Here is a 27399-nt window from a genome sequence, read left to right on the forward strand (position 1 = left end):
AAAAGAATCAAATTTTTCTCTACTTTCACATAACTATTTACAGTGTTCATGTAAAGCATTCATCTGTTCTTTTTATAATAAAAATTCCGTTTGCAAAGAGAAACGTTTACTGCCAAACTTCTTTTAAAAAAAAAAGTGCAAGTTTTCCTGATTAATTAATTAATCTTTTTTTGGGGGGAAAAATAACAACTTTTATTGATTAAAAAAATTGCAAGAAATAATAAAAGTAAATAAACGAACAAAATGCAATTTTTCTTGATTAATGTGTTCCATTTTAACAAACTGAGCCACAGCAACGCGTGGCCGGGTACAGCTAGTGTATATATATATATATATATATATATATATATATACTTGATTAATATATATATATATATATATATATATATATATATATATGCTACAAAACAAGAATTGTCAAGAATTGTACATCTTAACGTACTTAAAGAAATAAAAGGTAAGATGGTCAACATCTTGAAATTTGGAATATAGAATATATATATATATATATATATATATATATATATATATATATAAGTCAATAAGTCATCCATAAACAGCTGTTTCATCGTTTTACAACTCATCAGTAAGCAATTGCCTCAACGCAGATATTATTTATGTAGACATTAATATTTCCCTTCCTTGTGGCTTGTGTTGATGGTGTAGTGGGAAGAATCGCTGAGCGGAAAAAACGACTGAGTTTTTATCTCAGCTGAAAGCACTTGCCGGTCTAGCCACACTGAAAAGCTGTGACGTCACAAAAAATATGTCCCTTAATCACGCATGTATTTATGTTTAATGTTTCAAAAAAAAAAAAATTGTATTTAAAACAAAGAACCAATTCCAAAATATAGAATATCTTTTTAATATATTAAGCTGGCTTATGATCGTTTCAGAGACATTAGAAGGATTATGCCTGCTTTTATGTATTTATTTGCTTCCCCACGAAAGTAACATGTGACACAAGGTCGTTTTTAATGTGGGGTTAAACCAGCTCCCCTAAAACAAGGCTAAAAAGGGTGAACTCTGGCAGTATCCAAACAAATAGTAATTGTCTCGGTATGAAGGGTTTCCCCCACATTGACCAAGGACCAATAAACTTATGTGCAACATCTCCAGAACAGATACTACATTTTGATCCCGGCCCGAAGGCTGTTTTTAGGATATTTTTGACTGCGTGAATAACCCCGTCATGTTTATTATTTTTTGTTTTTAAATTTCTTCTTACGTCTTCTCACCGAAATATGGTGTATTGCCATGTCTAACGGGGTGGAGGTGGGGGCGCGGTTAGTTCCCTCCCACTGCAGGAACTGTGACACCAGAGTCTTAAAGTGAGATTGAGAAGTCAGCGCCCCCCCCCACCGAGTAGAAGCACTCTGACCTGAAAAAAGTGCCTGAGCAGCCTCCTCAGCATTCCCCGGTAAGGGTGCCTCAGGCGATTAGCAATAAACAACCCCCTTCTCAAAGAGAGACGGCAAAGCCTGGCAAGGTGTACCTCCTAGAACTGCACAGAACCAGCATTGCATTGCAATCAATAGGGACCAGGTCATTACAGGAATGGTCTAATCTCTGTTGATTTTGGGAGCCAAGGTTAAATACCTCAAGGGGACTGTCGGGAGTTGAGCTGCAAGATGTCTTTTCACATTACATTTGAACTTCTACATCTTCGTACAAAGAAGTAGACTCCAAAGTCTAGGAATCCGTGGGAAGAAATTATTAGAGCAGAAGGTTTTTCGGCTCAACAATGAAGGGATGGGATTTTGCTGTTGTCAGGTTAGTCAGAAGTATGTAGGACACAAGTGCTGTGAGTTCATCAGAGCACATACTATTAAAATGCTTTGTTGGAGCCTGTGTAAGAGTGAGAAACTAGTGGTAGCTGCACCAGCCCAGACTTAGCAACAATTACTCCATGCATGGGCGAATTGTGACTTTGTAGAGCTATAGGATACTTTCAGATGCAAGTAAATTTCTAGCACGGTAGAGGGAGCCCACCTTCTTTGCATTGATGTATTACTCAAGGATTTAGATTTTCTTTTCTTTTTTCCATGTTCTTTCATGAGGCCATTTTATTTTATGTTGGTACTTCTGACATCTCGCATGATGGTGAGGAATACTGATGTTGCTTCTGAGATGAAACAAGAACTGAATTTTGTAAACATCTAGTCATGGAAGAGATGTCATCTTGATCAGTACTGTTGGAGAACCATGAATTTAATGATTGTTCTGTTTTTAAATTTCTGCAACAGTTACATGGTAAACAACTGATGATCCCCTTCTCTATTACAGGTTTTATGATTATGTTTCGCGGCTTATATAGTTTCAAGTTTGCAATATGAGTATTTAGTTAGTATCCCAAGCATTCAACTCATAACATTTCACTTCATCTCGAAATCCAGCATCGAACAGTGTCCGAGGCATCTACCAGGTCCACATCAGAGTATGCCTCACTCAGGGGACAATCTGCAAGGATGTGTGCTATAGTTTACACATTGGTGCTGCAGGGATACCGGGCATCCTGCATATAATTCCACTTGCGCCGGTTGTTCCGTATTTTAGCAACCTTCGCCCAGGCCCAGTTGAGTGGTACCCACTCTTTCTGGGGAAGTTCAAAGCCTGCTGGGAGGTCCTTTTTTTTTCTTTGTTTTTTTTTTACATAGGAGTCACCATTTATCAAGGCCCAGAGGCCACTCGAGGATAAGGATTAATGAGTGTACAGTAGTCAATGGGGAAAATATCGTAGTAATCATTAGTAATGGAAATTTGGTAAATTAGATTACTTAAGGGGATGGCTTATCAAGAATTTGTTCACATTGGACTTGAAGACGACCATATTGTAGTCAGCTGGAAAGCAGAAAAACGGAACAGAGTTCCACAGGCGTGCAGTTCTAAGAAAGAAGCTTTGTTTATGAAATCTATGTTTAGGATTAGGCACAGATAAAGTGAGGAAAATTATTGATAGTGGTTTCAGATAGACGAGAGTTTTTTTATGAAAGTCAGACCAGGGGGAACCATACATTGGAGTTTAGATGAGCACTTGCCATGAAAATAACGATAAGTCAGAGACAGGCTCACAACGTCTCTTCTGTGGGAAAGAGGTTGCAGGGAAACAAAAAGTGCATCCACCACTATGCTACGAAATCTGTTTTGAACTCTGTCAAGGCAGGATAACGTCTTTCTAGCAGCTCCTGTGTAGATGTGGCAACAGTACTCCATCTTTTCTTCCGGTGCCGGAAGAACCTCATAGTTGTTGTCTTAAACGGATTCATTCCAGCAATGCAGGAAGCAGGATGCTGGTGTAGTTCGTTTGAGGCCTGTAACAGAGGCAAAACTCTTGCAAGATGGCACCTCTTGTCTGAAACATTAGCATGCCCAGTGTCGCGACCATGTAAATTTGTTAATATTAAAATAAAAAAAGAAATTATATATATATATATATATATATATATATATATATATATATATATATATAAACAAATTTACAAGGTCACGGCACTGGATATGCTACTGTTTCGGACATAAATTGTAAATTTGTTTATATTAATAAAAATATATCTTGCTCTTTTTGTATTGAGCACTCTTAATAACTTCGTTAAATCTATTAGTTATCACACTTGAATACCTATAACTGAGTACATATACACACATACATACATATACATATATATATATATATATATATATATATATATTTATTGAGTCTGGCCATTACCAAATGTGACATTTGAAATATCAGACAGAGCATGTGGGAGGATGGCTAAACTTCACTGCAAAATAATGTACAGTCCTAAAGATTCCTTAATCAAGTATTTCAACTTTATCCTGCTAACCTAAGTATTTGGTGTTTAATCAATATAATCATCAGAAGTTTTTCTTTTTGTTTGTTTTTTTAATTAATTGACCAAAAGCTTAGAGAATGATGGAAGAAAGTCACAAGAAATATTGCATTCAGAGCGACCATTTTACATTGAATCTTCATCAGCAAATGAATTCCTTCCCATGTAAAAACTGGAACAGTTTACTTGAGTATATATTTTTTTTTTTTGATTTTGTGCTTAATTGATAAAGCTTTATTTTTATTCAAATAAGGAAAAAGTAAGATAAGGAGGAGAAACAGGTTGTATACATTGACCAAATTCAAAAAAAATAAATAAAATAAAATAAACAACAAAAAATAAATGACGAAAACAAAAAAAAAAAAAAGAACGCCATTTTCCTACCAAACTAATATGTGCATTCTATCATTCTACTTGAATCATTAAAACAATCGATGACATATTTAAACAATTTCTCTACAAACTAATCAAGCTAAAAACAAATCAATAAAAAACGACAAAGCACAGATGATTTCTTTGGACGATGAAAATACAAAGTTGATTAAATTAGCGAAGCAGGTTTGTAACGGCTTTTTTATAATAATAATAATAATAATAATAATAATAATAATAATAATAATAAAGATATTAGTCTTCGTTGATACCACACAAAATAGACGTGAAGACTCAAGAAGCATGGAAAGACCTCGGAGGGAGAGCACTGATCAGACTTCCGTTGGATAAGTGCAAAGAAAGCTAAGACTTTGAGGAGGCCTATTGCCACCCAAATTCTAATGAAGTTCGTTGCCAGTGAGAAATCGATGGTAAGTGGCTGTTGCGATAACGCAAAGTCATTTACAAAGGTTATCGAAAGAGATAGAGAGTATTAGAAATCTGAGGAGACTTGCTGTTATCCAGACTTCAAAGAACACCACTAGTTGTCAACGAGTAGTTTGATGATGGCCTTTGTGAGAACTCCTAGTGAGTACATTAATAATTAGTGATGGGACGATTCCAATATTTTCCTCAATTCTGATACGATTACTGATTCTGTTTTAAATTTTGGATTCCAATACAATTACAGATTCCGATTAAAAAAAAAATCTTTCAATATTTAGTTATAGTTTTTTTTTTTAATTCATTTTTTATTGGGGGGGGGGGTAAATGGGTTGGTTTTATAGTAAAAGTTCATGTAATATGTGTATATATTTTTGGAAAAGCAAAAAATACGCCTGTATGGGAAATGTAGATCTATAGATTTTAGTTTTACATCAAGTTTAAAATCAATAAATATTTATCATTGTATCATTAGTACCAGCAATGGAAAATTAAGTTTGACACAAAGATGGAAACGAAACAATAAAAGAATCCTTTTTGACATCATAAAATAGGCACAAATTTTTCCGATTCAATATCGATTCCGATACCCTGTAAAGTTCCGATTTTTTCAATTCCCATTAATTGTCCCAACACTAATAATAATAGACATCTTCGTTTGTAATTTTCAAATACAAAAACAAATGCTAGTGGGAATGGGGACTAGATGGAGTTTGGCGCTTGCAATGTGTGTGGGGGGGGAGGGGGGGCAGTTAATCTCATAAGTCAACTCGCTTTTACCAATCTGCAGCTGACAATAATAATAAATGTGGTTCTAAAGCTTTTTTTGGAGTCTGCTTTAACAAAGCAAATAGTTCTTTTCTCTGGAGTGTGTTTATAAGTTATAAGTTTATCAGTTACTTGCTGTACCTGCCTGGCCAGGCAATGCCATGCCTGATTCTGGTTGACACAAGTATTCGCGCACACACACACACACAAACATACGGAAGCACAAACCCAAATAACACACAGGGAAAAAAACACATGGAAGCACACGCCAAAAACACCCATGCAAACACACAAACACACAAACACACACGGAATCGCATATCAAAAAACGCACACACATGCGCAAAAAACACATACACACACAAAAAAACAAACACACACACACACATAGAAACATGCAAACAAACACACGCACAGAAACTCGTATGCACACACTCATGTCAAAAAACACAAACATACACACACACACATGCAAAAACACATGGACACGCATGCACAAACAAACCCACACAGACATTGAAAAAACACACATGCACACACGCAGAAACAAACACACGAACACGCACAACCAAACTCAGATACATACACACAAACAAAATCATGCACATACATACACGCACCCACACATAGACAGTTTGAAGGCTTTAAAATCACACATAAGATTTTGAAGTACATAAAATGTCAATTTATGGTTATAATGAAATGTTAGAGTTAAGCATTATAGTTCACTGTGTAAAGAAAAAACAAAGAAAATAGCATTGTTGAGTGTCTGGTAAGGAAAATCAAAGTAGGAAAAGAAACAGTGATAACTGTAATTTTTTTTTTTTTTTTCAGACATTGTATTGTTTTAGGGTGGGTTCTGGAAAGAATTCAAAGTAAAAAAAATTAAAAAAACAAACGGAGAAGTGAACGTCCCGTTACAAAACAAACTAAAATAAAAAAACAAACTAAAATAAAAAACAAAAAAAATAGCATCGTTGACTGTTTGGTACGGAGAATCGAAGAAAAAAAACAATGCTAAATGTAAATGTTAGTTATGTTTGTATCAGAGATGTTTTTTTAGAGGATTACTTTCGTAGTGACAATATCTGTGTAGGTAACGGTAAGGGTATTGATACGTAAAATTACAATTATGAGCGGTTAAGATTTTTTGTAGTTGGTTTAATATTTATAAAATGATTGCTTCGTATAGAAAGAGACGCCATGTTTGTGAAGGTCTGATGCGTTCGTCTTTTGAATAAGTTGTTTATTCCTGAATAATGGATCTGTCAGTTCTTAATCAATAAGAAAAGTCGGAAATTTTGAAGGGAGAAATTATTAATTTGTAATCGGTAACTGGAAAGATAATGGTATGTATATGAGTGTATGAACCAGTTATGAAGGGTACTGGGGAAAAATAGTTATAAGGTGTGTACATAGTCCCAGTGATGAGTAGGGGCGTTAAGAGGACTGTAGACTTAGAGGGAAAAATAGGAACTACTTACTCAAAAGATGTTGCGATTGTGATGATGTTGCTCCTAGGATGTAATGTAGTATTTTATTATAACGATTAAATGTATCTAAAATGTCGTTCTAAAGTTAATTAAGATACTGGCAAATAATCTAGACATAATAAATTTTTATATGGCATATGTTGTTACAAACCTACGGTATTTGGATCTAGAGGGGAATTTCTGCAATCAGTTGAACTAGATAAGATACTTTTCCGCTCAACTCCTTAGAATATGCTTTATGAGTATTTAACTTACAACTAAATGCTAACTTTTTTTTTTTTTTTTTACTTTTTCATCCCAAATAAGGCATGTTAATACTGAAATGCAAGGCCTGCTGTGAATTAGAGGTCATACCAACAGGGGCATCCTAAGTGGAGAGTCGAGCAGTGAGATGTTGATTTTCATTAAATTTAACATTCTTATTCATTTTTTTGTTGTGAATGAAGTCATCGTCCTGTGACATCATCGATTAAAATAGAGGTGAAGATAACCGTGCACAGAAAATGATATCACTCGGGGATAATATTCCTTGGAGAGATGGAGGACGTTGCAAAAGGTGAATAACTTCATCCATCAAAACATAAAGGGGAAGAGATCCTTTATCGTGCCTTATCTAGTCGAGAGGTTGCATTTTGAGTTACAGGTGGTGTACTAGACTGCCTAGACCACTATGCGTTTACTAAAACTCTAATAATTGTGCTTGCTTATTAAGCACATTGAATGTTTTTTGAACCGTGACAGGAAGGAAGGATGAGAAGAGAAGTCGTGAAAGGGATAATAAAAGAGGTGTTGTAGTAGTAGTAGTAGTAGTAGTAGTAGTGAAGAGTAAGAGGATAATGTAAATAAATAAATAAATGATGTAAATAAAGATGAAAACTTCAAAATTACACAACATTGTAACAAATTATAAAATAGGGTTCAGGGCCAGGAGCAGAAGTACACAGTGGTCCTCGTTCATTCACGAACAATGCAAGGTGTTCCTCCTTTTAAGATATTTTTAAAAATTCCCAAATTTCCACTCTGTACTTCTTCAAGATAGCTGTGGCCCTAATACTAATAATAATGTCAGACTAATCCGATACCAAGAACTTAATCCTGACGGCATAGCTTTAAAACTATCCGTTGCTAAACATGAAGTTGAATTTATAGCTATATGAGGTTCTGAGAACTTGTTTGAGATCGCCTTTGTCCTAGACTTTACCCCCCGATCAAACTACAAATATATCTCTATATATCTATAAAAGTGAAACTGTGTGTGTGAGAACAATTCTCAACCTATCTACTCAACTAATCTTTGATCTACGGATTTGAAATTTAGTAATCAGACATATGGGAAACTTCTTGATCGGTTTTCATCTGGAAAAAAGGGCTGCTAAGGAGTCAAAATTGAAAAATTGGTACGTGAGAGGGTCATCGAATTTTTATATGTTCGTCAACTGTTTCATAACTGCGCATGCTTGGATCGTTCACACGACAGATTCCTTATATAAAGAATAAGTAGATTTGAAAACACTTTTTAAAGAAAGAGTCAAGCTGGCCTAATGGTTGATTGATTGATTGATTCACTGTGTCGAAAATTAGTGTCGTACCTATTTTTCTGCATTTTCTTTACTTTTAATTGCCGCCATAAGTGCCAATTTGAATAAGCGCCTATTGCTGTTTTTTTTTTTTTTTTTAATTAACTGTAATTCTAAATAAGCACCAATCAACGTTTGTCTGAGGTTAGAATTGCTGACTATCAACGCGGTGGTTGTAGGTTCAATCCCCGGCGAAGGAAAAGGTGCTAGTCTAGCTGCACTCAGGATTTGTGATACGACGAAACAGTACTCTATATGGATGACTATATATATATAGATATCTTCTCCATAATAATCTTTCAAATTTGTAAGGTCTGACGAAATTATCGGATGGTTAACTCGATTCTAATAGTGGAAATATGTGTAACTAAGTAGATAAAAAAGCGGTAATATATATATATATATATATATATATATATATATATATATATATATATATATATATATATATATATACATACTAGCAAAAGTACCCGTCGTTGACTGGGTTCAAAAACAGCCTACAGAAAATGGACCCTGATTTAGGAAAGTATGATAGGTTATGGAAAGGAAGGGTTGTAAAGAGATAGCTTCGAATTTTGGGGTATCAAAACCAAAGTAAAATATGATGAAAGTAAAAATAAAATAGATAAACCCCATAATTTATTATACCATACCTGTTCACACTGAAACACTTATCACAATATTTTGTGGATCTATATTAAAAAACCTTGTTAAACTTTGTGACATATTTCCATTCTATGGAGGTCAGGCGTGAACGAACACCCCATAATTTTATTATACCATATTTCTTCAAACGGAAACATAATTATCAAAGTATACTTACGCAGATAGATATGAAAAATGTTTATTAAAGTTTGTGCCTATTTCCATTCTATGGAGGCCAGGCGCGAACGCAGATCCCACAATTTTATTATACCATCCCTATTTAAGTTAAAACATACTTATCAAAGTATTCTTATGTACATCTATATTAAAAACACTCGTAAACGTTTTTTTTTTAATTTTTTAATTTTTTATTTCCATACTTTGTGGACCAGGCGCGAACGCAAACCCCACAATTTTAATGAACCACCGTTCTGCCAGATCAAACATACCCATTCCTGTGTCTCGATACATCTATCATTTTATGTAATCAGTTTTTTAAAATAGTCAACCATATAGGAGCCTATTCGTGACCAGACACACCCATACACACACAGACATTCAGCTTTATATATATATTCTCATCCTGTAACAATCTGCTTGACTTTTGACTTTGCCCTTCAATTTTGTTTTCATTCCCATGAGAGGATTACCTTAATTTTAATTTATCTACACAACCCTCTTACCCTTCCTCCTCCACCCACCCTCATAACTATTATTCACCTGCTATCTGCAAGGAACATATAAAATACTGACTTCCGCTTTCTGGTGTGCAGAAGCCTAGTCAGTATTTGCCATAAAACGTCTCTTCTTATGTAATGTTTTACAGTTTTTTATCATTTCATTTTTATATATATATATATATATATATATATATATATATATATATATATATATATATATTCAGAATTATTGTACTTTTAATAAAATATATTTTAAAAGTTTACATAAGCAAAATATTCTTTACTTTGGAATGTTTTGGGTGTTTCTTTTCACCATTTCTTCTCTTATACAATATATTATAATAAAAATATGTTGGAAAATATGGGAAGATTAAATAGTTTTGAAATGTTATTATTTGAAACAACAACAACAAATAATAATAATAATAATAATAATAATAATAATAATATAATAATAATAATAATAATAATAATAATAATAATAATAATAATAACAGTTATAACAACAACAACAACTATAAAAAAACGTATCCAATAAAAAATATTCCCCAAAAAGTTCACTTCGATTTAAAAAAAAATAAATAAATAAAAGAGTTCTAGAATTCTGAATCCTGATTCACTAGAGTAATTGCGTTAAATAAACATGTAAAATTTTATTTTAGCAAAATATCTTTTAAAAAATTAGAAAAAACAACACCAATTAAATTTTCAATTAGTAAGAAACTGGAAAGCATTATGTATGCATTAAGCAGAAGGGAGGGACATTTTTATTGTATACACCGGCGGTGCTTCCGCCCAGCAGACGTCAAAATTGGAGAAGTTTCTTGGAGATCACCGAAGTATCAAATCTTCAGTGCTTCACTTTGACGATGCTTCTACTCAATTAAAGAAACAAAATATTAGTATACTGTCTATTTTTCCATGTCATTTTTTATATTTGCTTTTGTTGTTGTTGTTGTTATCTGGGTTTTTGTTATCTTTTTTTTATTTTTTTTAAATCTTGTTAATACATTCTGTCACAAAACGTAGAGTAGAGATGAATGGAATAAAAGGATCGACCGAAACATGGTGGAAGAATTATCTATTTTTCTCATTTTTTTTTTTTCTTTCCACCTTGTAAATTTGATTATAAAATTAAATTCGCCTTCTCTTCGTCTTTATATTCTTCCATTTCTCCCTTCGTCTATCCAGCATATTTCTCTTTTCATATTATTTGGATTATTCAGACTGTTTTTATCTTGAGTGTCATTTTCACAACGTTTCCGTCAATGTGACCGCCGACATTCTTCAGGTATGTCTTGTCGAACTCGGTAATCTTTCTGCTGAACTCGGGCATCTGGACAAAACTTCAAATGGAACCCTTCATTTAATCCACAGGGACACTCTCGTTTCATCAGCCATGACTTAATAATTCACAATTGTATTCTGGGTGTTGCCCACACTGGATCGAACCTTCAATCTTCAGAAGAGTGAAACTTAAAACTAAATTTTACCAAGTACTCTATCCACTATGTGACAGGTCCTTACGCAAGGATAAAATACAGAATTCCGTTCGAAATTCTGTGCTGATTCCCGAGTTCGACAGAAAGATTCCAGAGTCTGACAGAAAGATTCCAGAGTCCGACAGAAAGATTCCAGAGTTCAACAAGATACACTTGGAAAGGTTGGAGGTTACATCGACTGAAACGTTGTGAGAACAGTAGTCCAGAGAATCTAAAAAAATGCTAATAATGAATCCTCATCTCAAAAATTCAGAAACCTGATATCTTTGTTTTTTGTTGTTTTTTTTTTGTTCTTTTCTAAGAACTTAAAAGTTACATTTGTGCTTATTTCTGGAGAAGTCTTTTCATAAAGATGAAATTAAAAAAAAAATCTCATCACATGAGCTAATTCCATTATATTGTTTTGGTCTATCTGCTTTTGTTTCGATTCATCTCTTATGGATCTGTAATAATTAGTATGCATGCACATGCTATGCGCAGATAAGTAAACTATACATACCTGCATTTGATCTGTGGGCTGCGAAACAAAGTTCAGAAAAGAAAAAAAAAATGACAGTAACATAAAAAAAAAAAAAACATTTATATATATATATATATATATATATATATATATATATATATATATAAGGTGATCTAAGTAAATTCATCTACAGAAATTTGTCTACAGCAATTGGTTAACAAATACAATAGAAAATTTGGAGCGTGTGAAGATCCTCAAGTTTAAAAAGAAAAAGTTCTTGAAAATGGTCGGTGCTCACATCGTCTGAAACGTTGTGACTATCACAACCGAAATATGAATAATGGTTTAAAAAAGTAAATAAGATATCCAGATGTTGCATTTTATTGATATAAACACACTAGCAGGGAGACCCGACGTTGTCCTGGATTGAATATAAAATCAACGAATGCTCAACATTTCCAATACTTTATTGTCATCAAAATTATTGAAATTGCACATTTTTCAATCAAATCGATTGATTGCCTGCTCGAAGCGGGGACCCACCATGAAAATGCGTTTTGATATTAAAATCCGAAAATTGGAAGAGAAGTTCTAAATACCAATTTTCGGATTTTAATCATGTCAAAACGCACTTTATTTCATTTTGACGGATTGGTTGATGTTATTTCTTCTGATGAGTCAAGGGCAAAATAGATTCATTGATTGATATAATAATTAAGTCATTGATTTTGCGCTACAAAATAGATACTGTCAAGAATTGTAAATGCCAACTGAATTAAAGGAATAAAGTATAAGATGGACAACAACGTCATTTATTCACTATATATATATATATATATATATATATATATATATATGTGTGTGTTATTTGTTTTTGTGATACGTCTTGAATGAATTCAATTATTTACGAAAGTGCATTTTTACCTAAATGCGAGTTGGGAATAATTTTTCCTTTAACCAATTTCATGGGGAGCGGTATATATATTATTTTTAAAATATAATTATCCACTGACACATTTTTCGTCGTCTATGACTCATCAGAGTGGCTGCATCTAGCGAGCTTCAAAATCGGGACCCCATGGTAAGAAGCCTAAACCCTTACCCCTCGTCCACCTCGCTGACTGTTCGGATATATCGCGATTTACATATATATTATTTGTTTTTACGATACGTCTTGAATTACCTAAATGCGAGTTGGGAATAATTTTCCCAAATTGGTTAAAGGGAAAAATATTCCCAACTCGCATTTAGGTAAAAATGCACTTTCGTAAATAATTGAATTCATTCAAGACGTATCGCAAAAACAAATAACATATATGTAAATCGCGATATATCCGAACAATCAGCGAAGTGGACGAGGGGTAAGGGTTTAGGCTTCTTACCGCGGAGTCCTGATTTCAAATCTTGCTAGATTCAGCCACTCTGAGGAGTCATAGATGACGAAACACGTGTCAGTAGATAATTATATATATCCCAACTAAGGTCACACTTCAGTAACATGAGAGCATTGAATCTGATACTTCATACACTCTCTCTTGTGCCATTTAAGATACAAACATTTGTGTGATCAGGAGATTAGAAGGGGCTGAGGCAAACATGATGAGCGAACTGAAACGAAACAGTGGAAATGGCTCCAACTTGCCACAACATCTATCATTAATTGTAACCACAAAACAACACTGGAGGATGAGGGGGGATCAATTTATTATAAAGTTAAATAGCAAAATTGAACTCCCAATTGGTGTAAAAATTAAATGTCTTCCAATTGAGTTTGATAAGTTAAAAATCATTAGCAATTAATAGGGCTGTGACAACAGCGTATTCCTTTCATTCTTTTGACTCTTGGGTATATATCCAACACAGTTAGACACACTTAATCAACCGAGAACCCCCTCTGTCTATATAAAAACATAAGATATTAACAGATATATACGCAAGAGTCAAAACAATGAAAAGAATATGCTGTTGTCACAGCCCTAGAGATTAAACATGTAATCGTGAAGCAAGGGTTGTTTTTTTTTAATTTTTAAAATCCAATTAAAATTAAGGAAGTTATGACTATTTTTGTGCCTCACACGTTTGGACATTTTTCCCTCTTTAAGACCATATGCATTTTGTCACATTTTTTATACTACTTTTTCAGTAAAAATGCTATATCTTTGTTAAAACAAAAGATTAAGCAATGAAATTTACCATATAAGTGTATTTTGGTGCTAAGAATTAGAATATGCTAATGAAAATCTCCAAAAAATTAATGGTTTCCAAATAATCTGCAGTAAATACACATAAATATGCTGCAATTCCTTAAAAATGCCATGTATCCATTAAAAGAAAAGAAGTTAAAGAACTCGAAGCTGAATTGTAATGCATTTTATGTACAAATAACTGAAATCGAAATCTAAGACTGTTTAAAAATTAATATATTGCAATATTTCTTTGGTATAATTGTAGATTAATACCTTCCGTTACCCCCCACCCCATCCCCATCTGACCACCTCTCCAAAATATGCGATTTTACCTTTGTAGGCAATTACGTATGAATCTATATATAAATTTTCCTACTGTGTGTGTGTGGATGTGTGTGTGTGTGTGACACGGTTTATCTAAGCCTACCGATAATCCACCCAGGCAAATTAGGTACCGAAACAAAGCTTATGACCCAGCGGATGTTTTAGTGATATTTATATCCATGTTTGGTGTATGGAAATGCAAAAACTGAAAAAAAGTCACATTTTTAGTGCGTTCGCAATCCCTGTATCTCTATATATCTCTATATATCTATAATGTTCTGTGTATATATCTATGTGTGTCTACGTGTCCATGTCTAATATTCAATTTCACCAACATCATTTTATTTTATAGTATTATTGTTCCCGTGATCACTATGCCTAAAAGACGGAAAAGTTTGTTGGGTCGGAAAACGAATCAAGCTGATAAATTTCAAGAGAGAAGACGCAGCTGGTAACACAACACATAGCTTCTCTATATCTCATTCCCTATCACAGATGGTTTCGTTTCCAACACGTTTCCCTGATCAGCAAGAACAACATGCATCACTTTTAGGTCTGTTTCTGACAACAGTTTCCGATGACTGCGTTACGAATGGCCACAGCCCACTTGGCAATGCTGATCATGTAATGATAATAATTGAAATTGCCCTAAACGGTAGAGCCAAAACGGAAGAGCCATTGCTCAAAACAACGAGATATTATAAAAAAGCTGACTAGGAAGCCATCAGGGATCTTATCAGAGACGCCCCATGGCGAAATATCTTTTCACTTCCTGCTGAACAGTGCGCAAACGAGACCACTGAATGGTTCAAAACAGGAATTGAAGCACATGTTCCCACGCGGAAATTTTATAGCAAGTCCCACTCTCCCCAATGGTTTACTTCTACTTGTGCAGCTGCCATCGTGCAAAGGCAGCATACGTACTGAAAATTTAACCGACATAAGTCCAGTTCAGCTAGACAGAAGTATATAGAAGTCAGGAATAACTGTAAAAAAGAAATAGCAACAGCTAAGAGAGAATTTACTGAAACCACCAAAAAACGCATCAAAGCACAGAAATTAGGAATCAGGGACTTCTGGAAAATATACAACAGTGTAGTAAATAATGGGCAATCAACAATTTCCCCACTATCCAACAATCATAAGGTTGTTTGCTCAGCAACCGAGAAGGCTAATATGCTTGCCAGTCGGTTTGCCTCCAACTCCATGCTGGACCCTGCTAACCACCCCCTACCTGATTTTTCATTTACGGACAGACGCCACACTAAATGATCTGAAAACCACCCCTTCTCAGGTGCATGCTATCATAAAAAATCTTGACACTTCAAAAGCATGTGGACCTGATCTCATCCTGGCTGTGCTATTAAAAAAGTGCTCTGCCGAAGTAGCTCCTGGTCTCTCCAAACTTTACAACAAATGCCTTAATGAATCTTGCTTTCCTGCCTGCTGGAGAACTGCTTCTGTGGTACCAGTTTTCAAGAATACTGGCGAAAGAATTGACCCAGTAAATTATCGCCCCATTAGCCTCCTCCCACTTTTCGACAAAATATTTGTCCATAATTAACCAAGCTCTAGTCCATCACCTTACAGATGCTAAACTTCTGACCGACCAACAATATGGATTTAGGCAAGCCTCTTCCACAGCAGACATCCTAACTGTAACCTCTGAGCGTATATACCATTCACTTGGCAAAGCAGGGGAGGGCAGAGTGGTAGCTCTAGATATATCTAAGGCTTTTGATAGGGTATGGCATGAAGGTCTTCTCAGGAAAATCAGATCATATGGTATCATTGGAAGAATACTTAACATAATTAAATTCTTCTTAGATAAGAGAAAAATCCAGGTTGTCCTCGATGGTCGTACATCTAAACAATATGGTATAAATGCGGCAGTGCCTCAGGGGTCTATCCTTGGATCTCTATTATTTCTAATATTCATAAATGACCTTCCTGACAAAATTGCATGTGAGATGGGTATATATGCTGATGACACCATGCTCTATAACAGACACAACAGGAAAACAAATGAACACATATCTAAAGAAACGGCAGAAACACTAGAGGATAACCTCCAATCTGTAGTGGAATGGGGACAAAAAGGATGGTCACATTCAATGTTGCCAAGACTAAACTTGTTTTCTTCAATAACTACAAGAAACCTTCTCTACCACCAATAGTAATGGCCAAAGACTCTTTATCTGAAAATATATCTTTTAAACTCCTCGTCCTAACGTTCACAAGAAACATGAGTTGGAAAAATTACATTGAGAGCATTGCCAGGATCGCTGCGAAAAAGGTAGGTTCTCTCTACCATGCTAGAAAGCTATTAATGCCCGAAAGTGTCCTGTACCTCTATAAGGCCACCATTCGCCCATGTATGGAGTATTGTCATCATATTTGGGTTGGTACATCTGCTACTAATCTCTCACTTCTAGACAAGGTTCAAAAAAGAGTCGCCAACCTCATATGTCCTGAACTGTCATCTAAGCTTCAGCCTTTGTCCCATCGATGAAATGTAGCATCACTCTGCCTGTTCTACAAGTATTTCAATGGTAAATGCTCCGACGAACTGCAAGCACTTGTACCCCCTCGACGTAAATACCCCCGACAAACCCGACAAGCAGCAAAATCCCACCCCTTCATAGTTGATATCCCTAGATGCAAGAGAGCCTTCTACTCCAGTAGTTTCTTCCCCAGAACCGCTAGACTTTTGAATTCCATTCCAAGTTTCTGCTTCCCCAACTGTACTTACATGTATAAGTTCAAGTGTAACATGAACCGACATCTTGCTGCCCAACTCCCCACATAGTACCCCCGTAGCTTATGTCCCTGATAGTAGCCCCCTACATGAAAGTGGCAATGTGCCTTGTTTGGGGTGAAAATGTAATAAAAAAAAAAAATAATCAAAAAAGTTGCACAATTCCAAACCTCACCTCTTCTGAGTCGGCACTACCTGATGTCAGTGGCAAAGAGAAATCCAGGATGACTGGAAACAATGCCAAGATAAGCGGAGAGCACATACAGCACTTGATATTTCCAAATGGTCACCCATTTTAGTTCTGATCAGGCTCAACGCCACTTAACTTCAGTGATCTAACGGGAATTGGTGTGTCAGTGTGATTATGCCGAATAAAAATGTTATTCTGTCAATCAAAATTATGTAATCTTACTTTCATAACTATCTGCCATAGAAAGTACAGTTGGTCGCTTTATTGTTTATTTGTCAGTTTTTTTTGTAGATCGTTGCAGCATTAAGAATAAAAAATGTAATTTGATTTAATTCCTTTCCAGAAAATGCTTTGTCCTGATTGAAATTACTTTTAAATGGTAACCATAAATAAGGAAAGGGCGGAGGGGGGTATAAAATCAATGTTTGATTCTGGTTCATCAGCTTTTATTGTGGACCATTGCAGCAAGTTAAAAACAATAAAATATAATGCGATTTAATTCCTTCCAGAAAATACTGTGTCCGGGTAGGAATGCTTAAAATCCTTTTAAAGATGCATTTCATTTCTTTCCTGAAACAATCAGAATTTGCATTGTTCTACCATTATAGATTAATTGTAGCTGTAGACAGAATTTTTATAGACATTTCACTTGACACCACACAAAGCATCTAAATTTAATATGATTTTGTTCATTCCGTAAATCTGAATAGTAAAAGACAACAGTTTTAAAGAAAAATCAAGATTAAATAATAAAATCGACCCCTTTTTTTTTATATAAATATAAACAAAACTCAATAAACCATCTTCATCTAATTTGGATTCTTCAGACTACTGTTCTCATCTTGAGTTTTTTTTTTGTTTTTTTTCAAACCTTTTCAGTTGATGTAATCTCCAATCTTTTTCAGGTGTGTCTTGTCAAATTTGGGAATCCTTCTGTTAATATCGGGAATCTACACATGATTTTGAACAGAACCCTTTATTTAATTCTCGGGATTAGCATGCTCTCATTCCATCAGCCATGATTAAGTAGAAGGAATTTGTATGTTTTTTTTTTTACTGTTGCTCACGCTGAGGATTGAACCGTTAAACTCCAAAAGAGTGTAACTTTACATCTGAATTTTACCAAACACTTTATCCACTATGCCACTCTTATAATGGTTGAAATTTCGATGCTCAGTGCAGGTGACATTCAAAATACAATTGTGAATTATTTAGGACTTCTACCTAGTTATGGCTGACAGAATGAGAACATGCTACCCCTGTGCATTAAATAAAGTGTTCCGTTCGAAAATCCGTATAGATTCCAGAGTTTGATAGAAAGATTCTTGAAATCGACAAGATACAATTGAAGAAGGTCGGAAGTTACATTAGCCGAAAAGTTGAGGAAATAACACTCAAGATGAGAACAGTAGTCTGAAGAATCCAAATACGAATATTCAATTCTCATCTCCAAAATTCAGAAATATAATCTGAATGATAAATGCATTTTGAAAACAAATTAAATTCCCCCCTCCCACACTTTTCTAATCAAAGAAAACACATTTTGAAAATGATCAAAATAACATTTTAATAAATGGATGTTCTTTGTGGCATTTGTGTAGAATAGGGACTACACTAAAACTGAAATTCCATTGGCATATTCCGGCAGTTTACAAAAAAAAAAAAAAAAAAAAACATCAGAATGTGTGGAAATGCTTAGCTAATGAAATTGCAGCTGCTAATAATTGGCAAACGTGATAAAATATATGGCAGAAAATTCAATAAATTCATGAAAATTGGTTAAAGTCTTTGGAAGCAATTATTGAATTTTGTCATAAAAATGGAAAACTGACAGAAACAAAATTCATAAAAATTCATTTTTAAAAAAAAATCACACACAAAAAATTGTTTGCTAGCACTATATTTTGTTTTTAACAAAAAATAAATGTTTATTCATTAAAACCTATTATAAATTGAGTATATATTTTATCTTTTTCCTTTAATTTTATTAAAGTTGCTTAAAACGTTTCCATTAATTTTCAATTGTATTTTCTTCAGAGCAACAAAACAATTTTTTTCATTTAAATTACGATGACTTTTCTTTTATAATTATGTTTTCATTTTTGACTATTTGCTAGCGTTTTAAACACTTACCAGCGTTTTTGTCAAAACAAAATCAAACAAATTTTGGCTTGTGTTTTTGTCAAAAATGTCACAAAAACTTTTGATCGAGGTTTTTGTCAAAAAGCCCCCCCCCAAAAAAAAAAAAAAATTGGGCTAGTGTTTTTATCAAAACAAAATCACAAAGCATTTTGGCTAGTGATTTTATCAAAAAAGTCACAAACCTTTTGTTCGGCACCTAACAGTTTACACAACCTGTCAAAACATGCCAATGATAACAACCCATATTCTTACAAAGATAAACTATTTGTTAGATATCATTAGTTATATATATTTAATTCTAGCAGTAGGTGCCTGGCATTGTCTGGTTGTAAAATACACTTAAATATTTTAATTCGTGCAGATTTCGCATATGTTATAATAGAGTACAATTTGCTATCAATTATTACATATTATATTGTACCCAATATATATTTGTAATTTCAAAAGTAGGATCTATATAATTATAAAACTCAAATGACCTTGTAATGAGTGATGTAACCCACTTTCCGGTTTACGCCATCCCGTTGCACATGCACGCATAAACATTAACCCATAACAATGTAAACAAATAGACACAAATCGCTTCTTTTGCAGATTTTGACCTGCACACTGAAATATTAACGTTATTATTTCGAAATAATTATTACATGGAAAGAGTGGGGTGTTTTGCAACTATTCTTTATTACAACTATACTGTTGCTATTTTCTCACAACTAAAAAACTTTAACCCGTTGACAAACATAAGAACAATTGTAGTAAAGCCAAGACTACTACTACTCTCTATCCGTCCCTTTTCCTTCCTTCCTTCTGTTTTTATTTTTTGTTTACATTTCTAGATACAAAATAGTTGTGTGCGAACGGTGAATTTGTTGACACATTTACTAATCTGTTTCAATATTAGTTTTATTTTATTTTATTTATTTAGGTTTTATTTTTTTGCTTCAGGTTTTATTAATTACTAGCGAGGGGTACCCGGCGTTGCCCGGGTGTTTGGAGGTGTGTGTGGAAACTTCCGGGAGTAAGGGGGTTAAAAAAAAAAGTAAGTATGAGGATCGAACCCAAACCGTTGAGGCAAAGTTGTAAATTAAAGTGTGAAAAAAAAAAAAAAGTGCGACGTTAACCATTGCCCCACTGAGAGAAACACGTTTGAATTTATTTAATTACTTGGATTTGGCAGGTGCCCGTTTTAATGAGTTAATGAGGTCAAGTTTGACTGCGGGATTTTTATTTTCCCAAGATGTTATAGGAAAAAGACTAACCCACATGCGGCGAGCGACAAATGTTGAATATTTATCTTCCCGAAATCGAGCAAATTAAATAGACAGGCGAGCTTCGTTGTTAACTCTGAAATATTACGATTTATATGTGATATAAAAAGTTTTAAAAAGTTGTGAACCGACCGACCGCTTCTCTGAAAAAAGCCTTTTGTAGACATACAGAAAAAGTGAACACACATACAAACATACATACATTTTTGCTTTTATATTTATAGATTTGTTTTTAGATTTTAAGTTTCTATAACTTGGTTGAAGGATTCCAATATGGGTTTTTCATTCTTATATTTCTCATTGGTAGGTTCATGTGCGTTTTTGCTGCTAAATGACTTTCATCCGCGTTTGATTTGTAGGAAAATCATGTTTAATTTTCGATTTTTGATCTATTATTCAGAAAAATAGGTAACTTGACATGAATAGGGAGCATTTTTTTTTTCATGCTTGAGTGATCCGTCCGTGATTTTTCATTTTAATATACTTTCATAGAAATGTTTCTGTTATGTCAAAAAAAACTATTTTCTTTACGTCACAAGTGTCACGCTCATACATGAATTCCATAGCTATTATAACATTCTGACCAAACGGGTCATGGGTAGTCTAGTAAAAAATAAAAACGGTCTGCAAAAATGCAGCTTTGAGCTGACTAGCACAGCTGTGCGACCTTTCGTTTCAGAGGAGATGCAATTTGAAAAAAAAATGGAGACGGACAGTTTGATAAATGAGATTGAGATAATTTGCTGTATTTATCATTATGCACATATTGAAGCTAATTATTCTGGTTATACCATTATCTAACATATTAAGTTATCTTGTGAAATTTTAAAAGTTGGACCTAAATAAAATGTAAGCTGACATTAAACTGATTCCAACTAGTGAATTTTCATATTTTCTTTTTATTGCTAAACTATGTTAGTGGCACTATCAGAAGGTATTTTGATAAGTAGTAATCTATAGAGATAAGTATTAAGCTAGCACATCTAAAACAAGAATTGGTTTAAGGTTCGTAAAATTCATAGTAGAGTTGTCCACAAGTATCTGCGGCAAAACGGATATAAGTGCTACATAACAATCAGTTCTAACATAACAGAGTTTGACAAGATGCATTAGAAGAAGGTCAGAGGCTACACCAGATGAAACTTCTATGAAAATAACACTCAAAATGAGAACACTAGTCCAAATCATCCAAATAATACACATTATCAATATTCATGTATTTATCTATTTGAGGACTGTTATCCTCATCTTAATAGTTGTTGTTCCTTCACGTTTCAGTCAATTAATCCTCTGACCTTCTTCAGATGGTTAACCGCGACAGGGATAATAATGCAGAGTCTTGTAGCTATCGAATAATTACTGCTTCCATAGTTGTTGTTGTTGTTGTTGTCTCATCACGTTTTGGCCAACTAATCTTTTGGCCTGCTTTGGGTAGGATTGAAACCGCTATCTTCAGATGATGCTCACCTGGAACCGTAGAGATCTCTATCCACTGCAGCCTCTATCCTGTCATGGTTAATCATGGTTAACCACCTGAAGAAGGTCAGAAGATTATTTGGCTGAAACGTGGTAAAACAACAACCACAACTATGAAGATGATAAAAATCCACACAAAAAAAAGTAAATACACAAATTATGAAACCTCATCTCAAAGGATCAAAAAAAAATAAATAAATAAAAAATAACATCAATATTCATCAAAAAAAGATTTCCGAAACAAAAACTCAAAACACTTGTTGCCTTCTTATTCTAAGAAAAAGATTTTTCCTCTGCCATAACAAAGTCGTGCTTAATTGATTCCTTATTTATGGCAATGTAAGCAATTAGATCTACTTATCAATCCTGATGAGTAGAATTTCGACTCCTAAACATCACAAATCCTCTGCAATCTAAGTAATACCTCATCAATAGTGAAATATTTTAAATATAAATTAAACTTAAAGGCACTTACGAGGGGACTTTTCAATTTAATGCAAGCTTCTCACGAATCGTCAAGCAATGGCTGTGAACGCCTTTAATTACTAAACTACTATATATTATTTTTATTTTATTTTTTTAATTGGAATTCATTGAGATGAGTATGATTTATTAATTTTATTTATTGCGGACTATTATCCTCATCTTTTATTAGTTGTTTCACAATGTTTCGGCCAACTATTATGGGTACATCACAAACATTGCAAAGTTTGATCCTGCTGGCTTGGCAGGCCAAGAGCAAACTCAAAGCATTCCCGCAAGTAATGGCAATGGAGAAATATTTGTAAAGTCAAATGAACTCATTATACTAGTTGTACCCACTGAATGCTTTCAACCGAGAAAGCTGACATGCTTTCCCGTTAGTTTGCTTCAAACCACTCCCTCCCTGATTTTCCTTTGTGGACAGAAACCATACTAGACGATCCTTTCTCAAGTACGTGATATCATAAAAAAAAACTAGATACCTCAAAAGCATATGGACCTGATCTTATCTCGTCTGTGATATTAAAAAAATGCTCTGCTGAGGTTGCTCCAGTTCTCTCCAAACTCTTCAACAAATGCCTTAACGAATTATGCTTTCCTGACTGCTGGAAAACTGCTTCTGTGGTACCAGTTTACAAGAATTCTGGCAAAATAACTGATCCATTAAATTATCGCCCCATTAGCCTCCTCCCTCTTTTTGTTAAAATATTTGAGTTCATAATTAATCAAGCTCTAGTCTGCCACCTTACAGTTGCTAAACTTCTGTCCGACCACCAATATGGATTTAGGCAAGCCCATTCTACTGCAGATATCTTAACTGTAGTCTCTAAATGTATTTAACATGCACTGGATAAAGCAGGAGAAGCTAGGACAGTAGCTCTAGATATATTAAAAGCTTTTAACAGTATAGCATGATAGTCTTCTCATGAAAATCAGATCATTAATGGACAAATACTTAACATAATTAAATCCTTCTTAAATAAGCGAAGAATCCAGATTGTCTTCAATGGTCATACGTCTAAACAAAAATGGATGGTCACATTCAATGCTGCCTAGACTAAGCTTGTTTCTTTCAATAATTACAAGAAACCTTCTCAACCACTAATAGCAATGGTTAAAGATACATTCTGAAAGTACTTCGTTCAAACTCCTCTGCTTAATGTTCACAGGGAACATGAGTTGGAACAGATGCAGCTGCTAACATAAAAATAACTGATTTCTTGGACGTCAGTCTAAACTTAAATAATAAAATACTTACAAATCATACTTAAAAGATAGCATCAATTCAATATATGTAAACCCAGTCTAACCATCCGCCATCAACCATAAAACAAGCTTAGTCTTGGCAGCATTGAATGTGACTATTCATTTTTGACCCCATTCCACTACTGATTAGAGGTCTTCCTCTAGTGTTTCCACCATTGCCTTGAATATGTGTTCATTCGTTCCCCCCCCCCCATGCCTGTTATTGAGCGTGGTGTCATCAGCAAATATACCCATCTCAGATACAATTTTATCAGGGAGGTCATTCATGAATATCAGAAATAATAAAGATCTAAAGCTTGACCCCTGAGGTTCACCCACATTTATATCATATTGTTTGCAAACCATGCATGTGCAAATCGTCACTTCATTCGTTCATTTTAAAAATCTAAATTTGCAACATTATAACATCTGTGTCCTCATGGTCCCATCGATAACATGTTTGCTTACTAGCTTAAGTTATGCAAGTTCACACACAGCATGGAGCAGTTTTATTTTTTTTGCTTTCGATTTCACTTCTGGCTAATGGCACCCAATTCCATTTTTTTTATAATATGATCAGGCAACGCCAGACGCCCCCCCCCCTCGCTAGTAACACAAATAAGTAAATAAATAAAATAATAAATATGTGTATATAATAACAGCAATAATAATAATAATAATAATAATAATAATAATAATAATAATAATTAATGAATAAACTAGTATAAATAAAAATATAAACAGACATATCTGAAAATACCCACATTAAAACTAGGTCACCTTCTAACACAAAACAAAGATGGCCCTATCCCTTCCAAAAACGAACAAAGAAAGTGGTGAATTACAGGGCATGTTCCCAAAATAGCTATTGTTAAAACTACTAAATAGTGTAAAATTAACGCTCTTTACTAAAAATGCATTACTCATTGAACTAAAAAAATATAAAACAAACACTTTATTGATAACAGATTCTCTAATTCTATCGCTGATAATCAAATAAAAGTAATGTTTCAAAACTTCACATAAAAGTAATGTTTCAAAACTTCACATAAAAGTAATGTTTAAAAACTTCAAATAAAAGTAATGTTTCAAAACTTCAAATAAAAGTAATGTTTCAAAACTTCAAATAAAAGTAATGTTTCAAAACTTCAAATAAAAGTAATGTTTCAAAACTTCACATAAAAGTAATGTTTCAAAACTTCACATAAAAGTAATGTTTCAAAACTTCAAATAAAAGTAATGTTTCAAAACTTCAAATAAAAGTAATGTTTCAAAACTTCAAAACTTCAAAACTTCAAATAAAAGTAATGTTTCAAAACTTCAAATAAAAGTAATGTTTCAAAACTTCGGTACTTGTGCATTTAACAAACCAGACGTTGCTCGGCTTTGTCCGACGCATGACGTCAACAGCCGGATATAACCGAGCGTTGCCGATTAAGCAGACGAGAATTTCGCTATCAATTTGAAGAGTGTCACAACCCAAGAAACGCTTATTTGAAGAGAGTTTTAAAAAAAAAAATTTGTTTTAAAAAGATAACTGACGAAATAATAATGAATTTTACAAACCTTGCGGACCAGCTCCAGACCCCAGAGGCTGCACTAAACTTTTGCCAGCAACGGAAATTGTTGGCAGAAGAGAAAAGGTGTTTATTTACATTTTGGCCAGGATTGTGTACTTGCAAAGAGAACAAGCCTTTCCGACGGTTACGGTTGGAGGTGTAGAAGTGTAACATGTCGTCGATGGACCTCCATTAGGATTGGGACCTTCTTCTCAAAATCCCGACTAACCATCGCGTGTATAATAAAAATAATATACTTATGGGCGTTCGAGATGGCATCTACAAAAAATCTCCATCGCGAATGTGGGTAACGTTCTCGCCACACAATCGTGGATTGGAAAATTTGCTGCGTGACATATGCAGGGACTATTTTCTTAGGAATCCCCGGCAGATTGGAGGCCCAGGCCATACGGTAGAAATCGACGAGTCCGTTTTTAACCGCCGGCAGACTTGTGACACCGGTCTGGGTCTTCGGTGGATACGACCCCGCCGAAAAGGAGGGTTTCTTGGTCACTGTACCAAATAGGAAGGCCGAAACCCACCCTCCACTAATAAATAAAAAGGGGTTTGTATTACTGTACACATAGATTCGAAAAAGTTGTCAAAAAACAAATATATAACAAATATTATCAAAGGCAAGATAAGTTACTTTTCTATCAAACTTTTCTACAAATCCTTGTTTCTGGTGAAAAAAATGTACAAATAATCCTTGTTCCTGCCCCCCCCCCTCTTTTTTTACGTTAAAAATTGAAAAAAAAAACAAACAAAAACAGTTCAGACAAAAAAAATAGTTAACAAAAAAAAAACTTGTCGTATATGTATTTATTTTGAAAACAGAAAACAATTCCAAGCAATAATTTAAAAAACAAAAAAAACATAAATGAACGGTAGGTTTTTGATTTTCATTTATTTAATTTTTTTGTTTTTACATTTTACAATTTCATTGTACAGTTATTTTGTTGTAGCGTTGTTTTTATTTTAGCGCCAACGCTCGGTTTTATCCGGCTGTTGACGTTATGCGCCGGACAAAGCCGAGCAAATGCTGAGTTACGTCTGGTTCGTTAAATGCACAAGTACCAAAACTTCACATAAAAGTAATGTTTCAAAACTTCACATAAAAGTAATGTTTCAAAACTTCAAATAAAAGTAATGTTTCAAAACTTCAAATAAAAGTAATGTTTCAAAACTTCACATAAAAGTAATGTTTCAAAACTTCACATAAAAGTAATGTTTCAAAACTTCAAATAAAAGTAATGTTTCAAAACTTCAAATAAAAGTAATGTTTCAAAACTTCAAATAAAAGTAATGTTTCAAAACTTCACATAAAAGTAATGTTTCAAAACTTCACATAAAAGTAATGTTTCAAAACTTCAAATAAAAGTAATGTTTCAAAACTTCAAATAAAAGTAATGTTTCAAAACTTCACATAAAAGTAATGTTTCAAAACTTCACATAAAAGTAATGTTTCAAAATTTCAAATAAAAGTAATGTTTCAAAACTTCAAATAAAAGTAATGTTTCAAAACTTCAAATAAAAGTAATGTTTCAAAACTTCAAATAAAAGTAATGTTTCAAAACTTCAAATAAAAGTAATGTTTCAAAACTTCACATAAAAGTAATGTTTCAAAACTTCAAATAAAAGTAATGTTTCAAAACTTCAAATAAAAGTAATGTTTCAAAACTTCAAATAAAAGTAATGTTTCAAAACTTCACATAAAAGTAATGTTTCAAAACTTCACATAAAAGTAATGTTTCAAAACTTCACATAAAAGTAATGTTTCAAAACTTCACATAAAAGTAACGTTTCAAAACTTCAAAAAATACTACTTCAAATAATGATAATACCCAACATCACATCTCAAACTCAAATATTCCCAATAAACAATAATGATGAAATTAGACTCATTACTTACTATAAGAAATTCAAGATTCAAAATCTTATAGTTAAAAAACAACTCCTCCCCCAACCCTTAAAACATTAGAAAAAAACAA

At 33.7% G+C, this 27399-nt stretch overlaps 1 protein-coding gene across 4 annotated transcripts in view; it reads right to left on the reverse strand.

Moving 5' to 3' along the window:
* LOC145260476 (phosphonopyruvate decarboxylase-like) overlaps window positions 1-27399 on the reverse strand; it is a 187750-nt gene that overhangs the window by 111117 nt on the left and 49234 nt on the right. For 2 of the 4 annotated variants that reach the window (XM_080118580.1, XM_080118579.1), the window contains exon 4: window positions 11817-11834. The exons of 1 other annotated variant lie outside the window; for it this stretch is intronic. In XM_080118580.1, coding sequence (XP_079974706.1) covers window positions 11817-11834 — 18 coding nt within the window. Of the gene's footprint in view, window positions 1-11816; window positions 11850-27399 lie in introns of all 4 variants that reach the window. One more of the 4 variants, XM_080118578.1, reaches the window with a different exon arrangement.

This window comes from Euprymna scolopes, chromosome 36, assembly GCF_053919585.1.
Source record: "Euprymna scolopes isolate OS-2025 chromosome 36, ASM5391958v1, whole genome shotgun sequence".
Classification (NCBI taxonomy): domain Eukaryota; kingdom Metazoa; phylum Mollusca; class Cephalopoda; order Sepiida; family Sepiolidae; genus Euprymna; species Euprymna scolopes.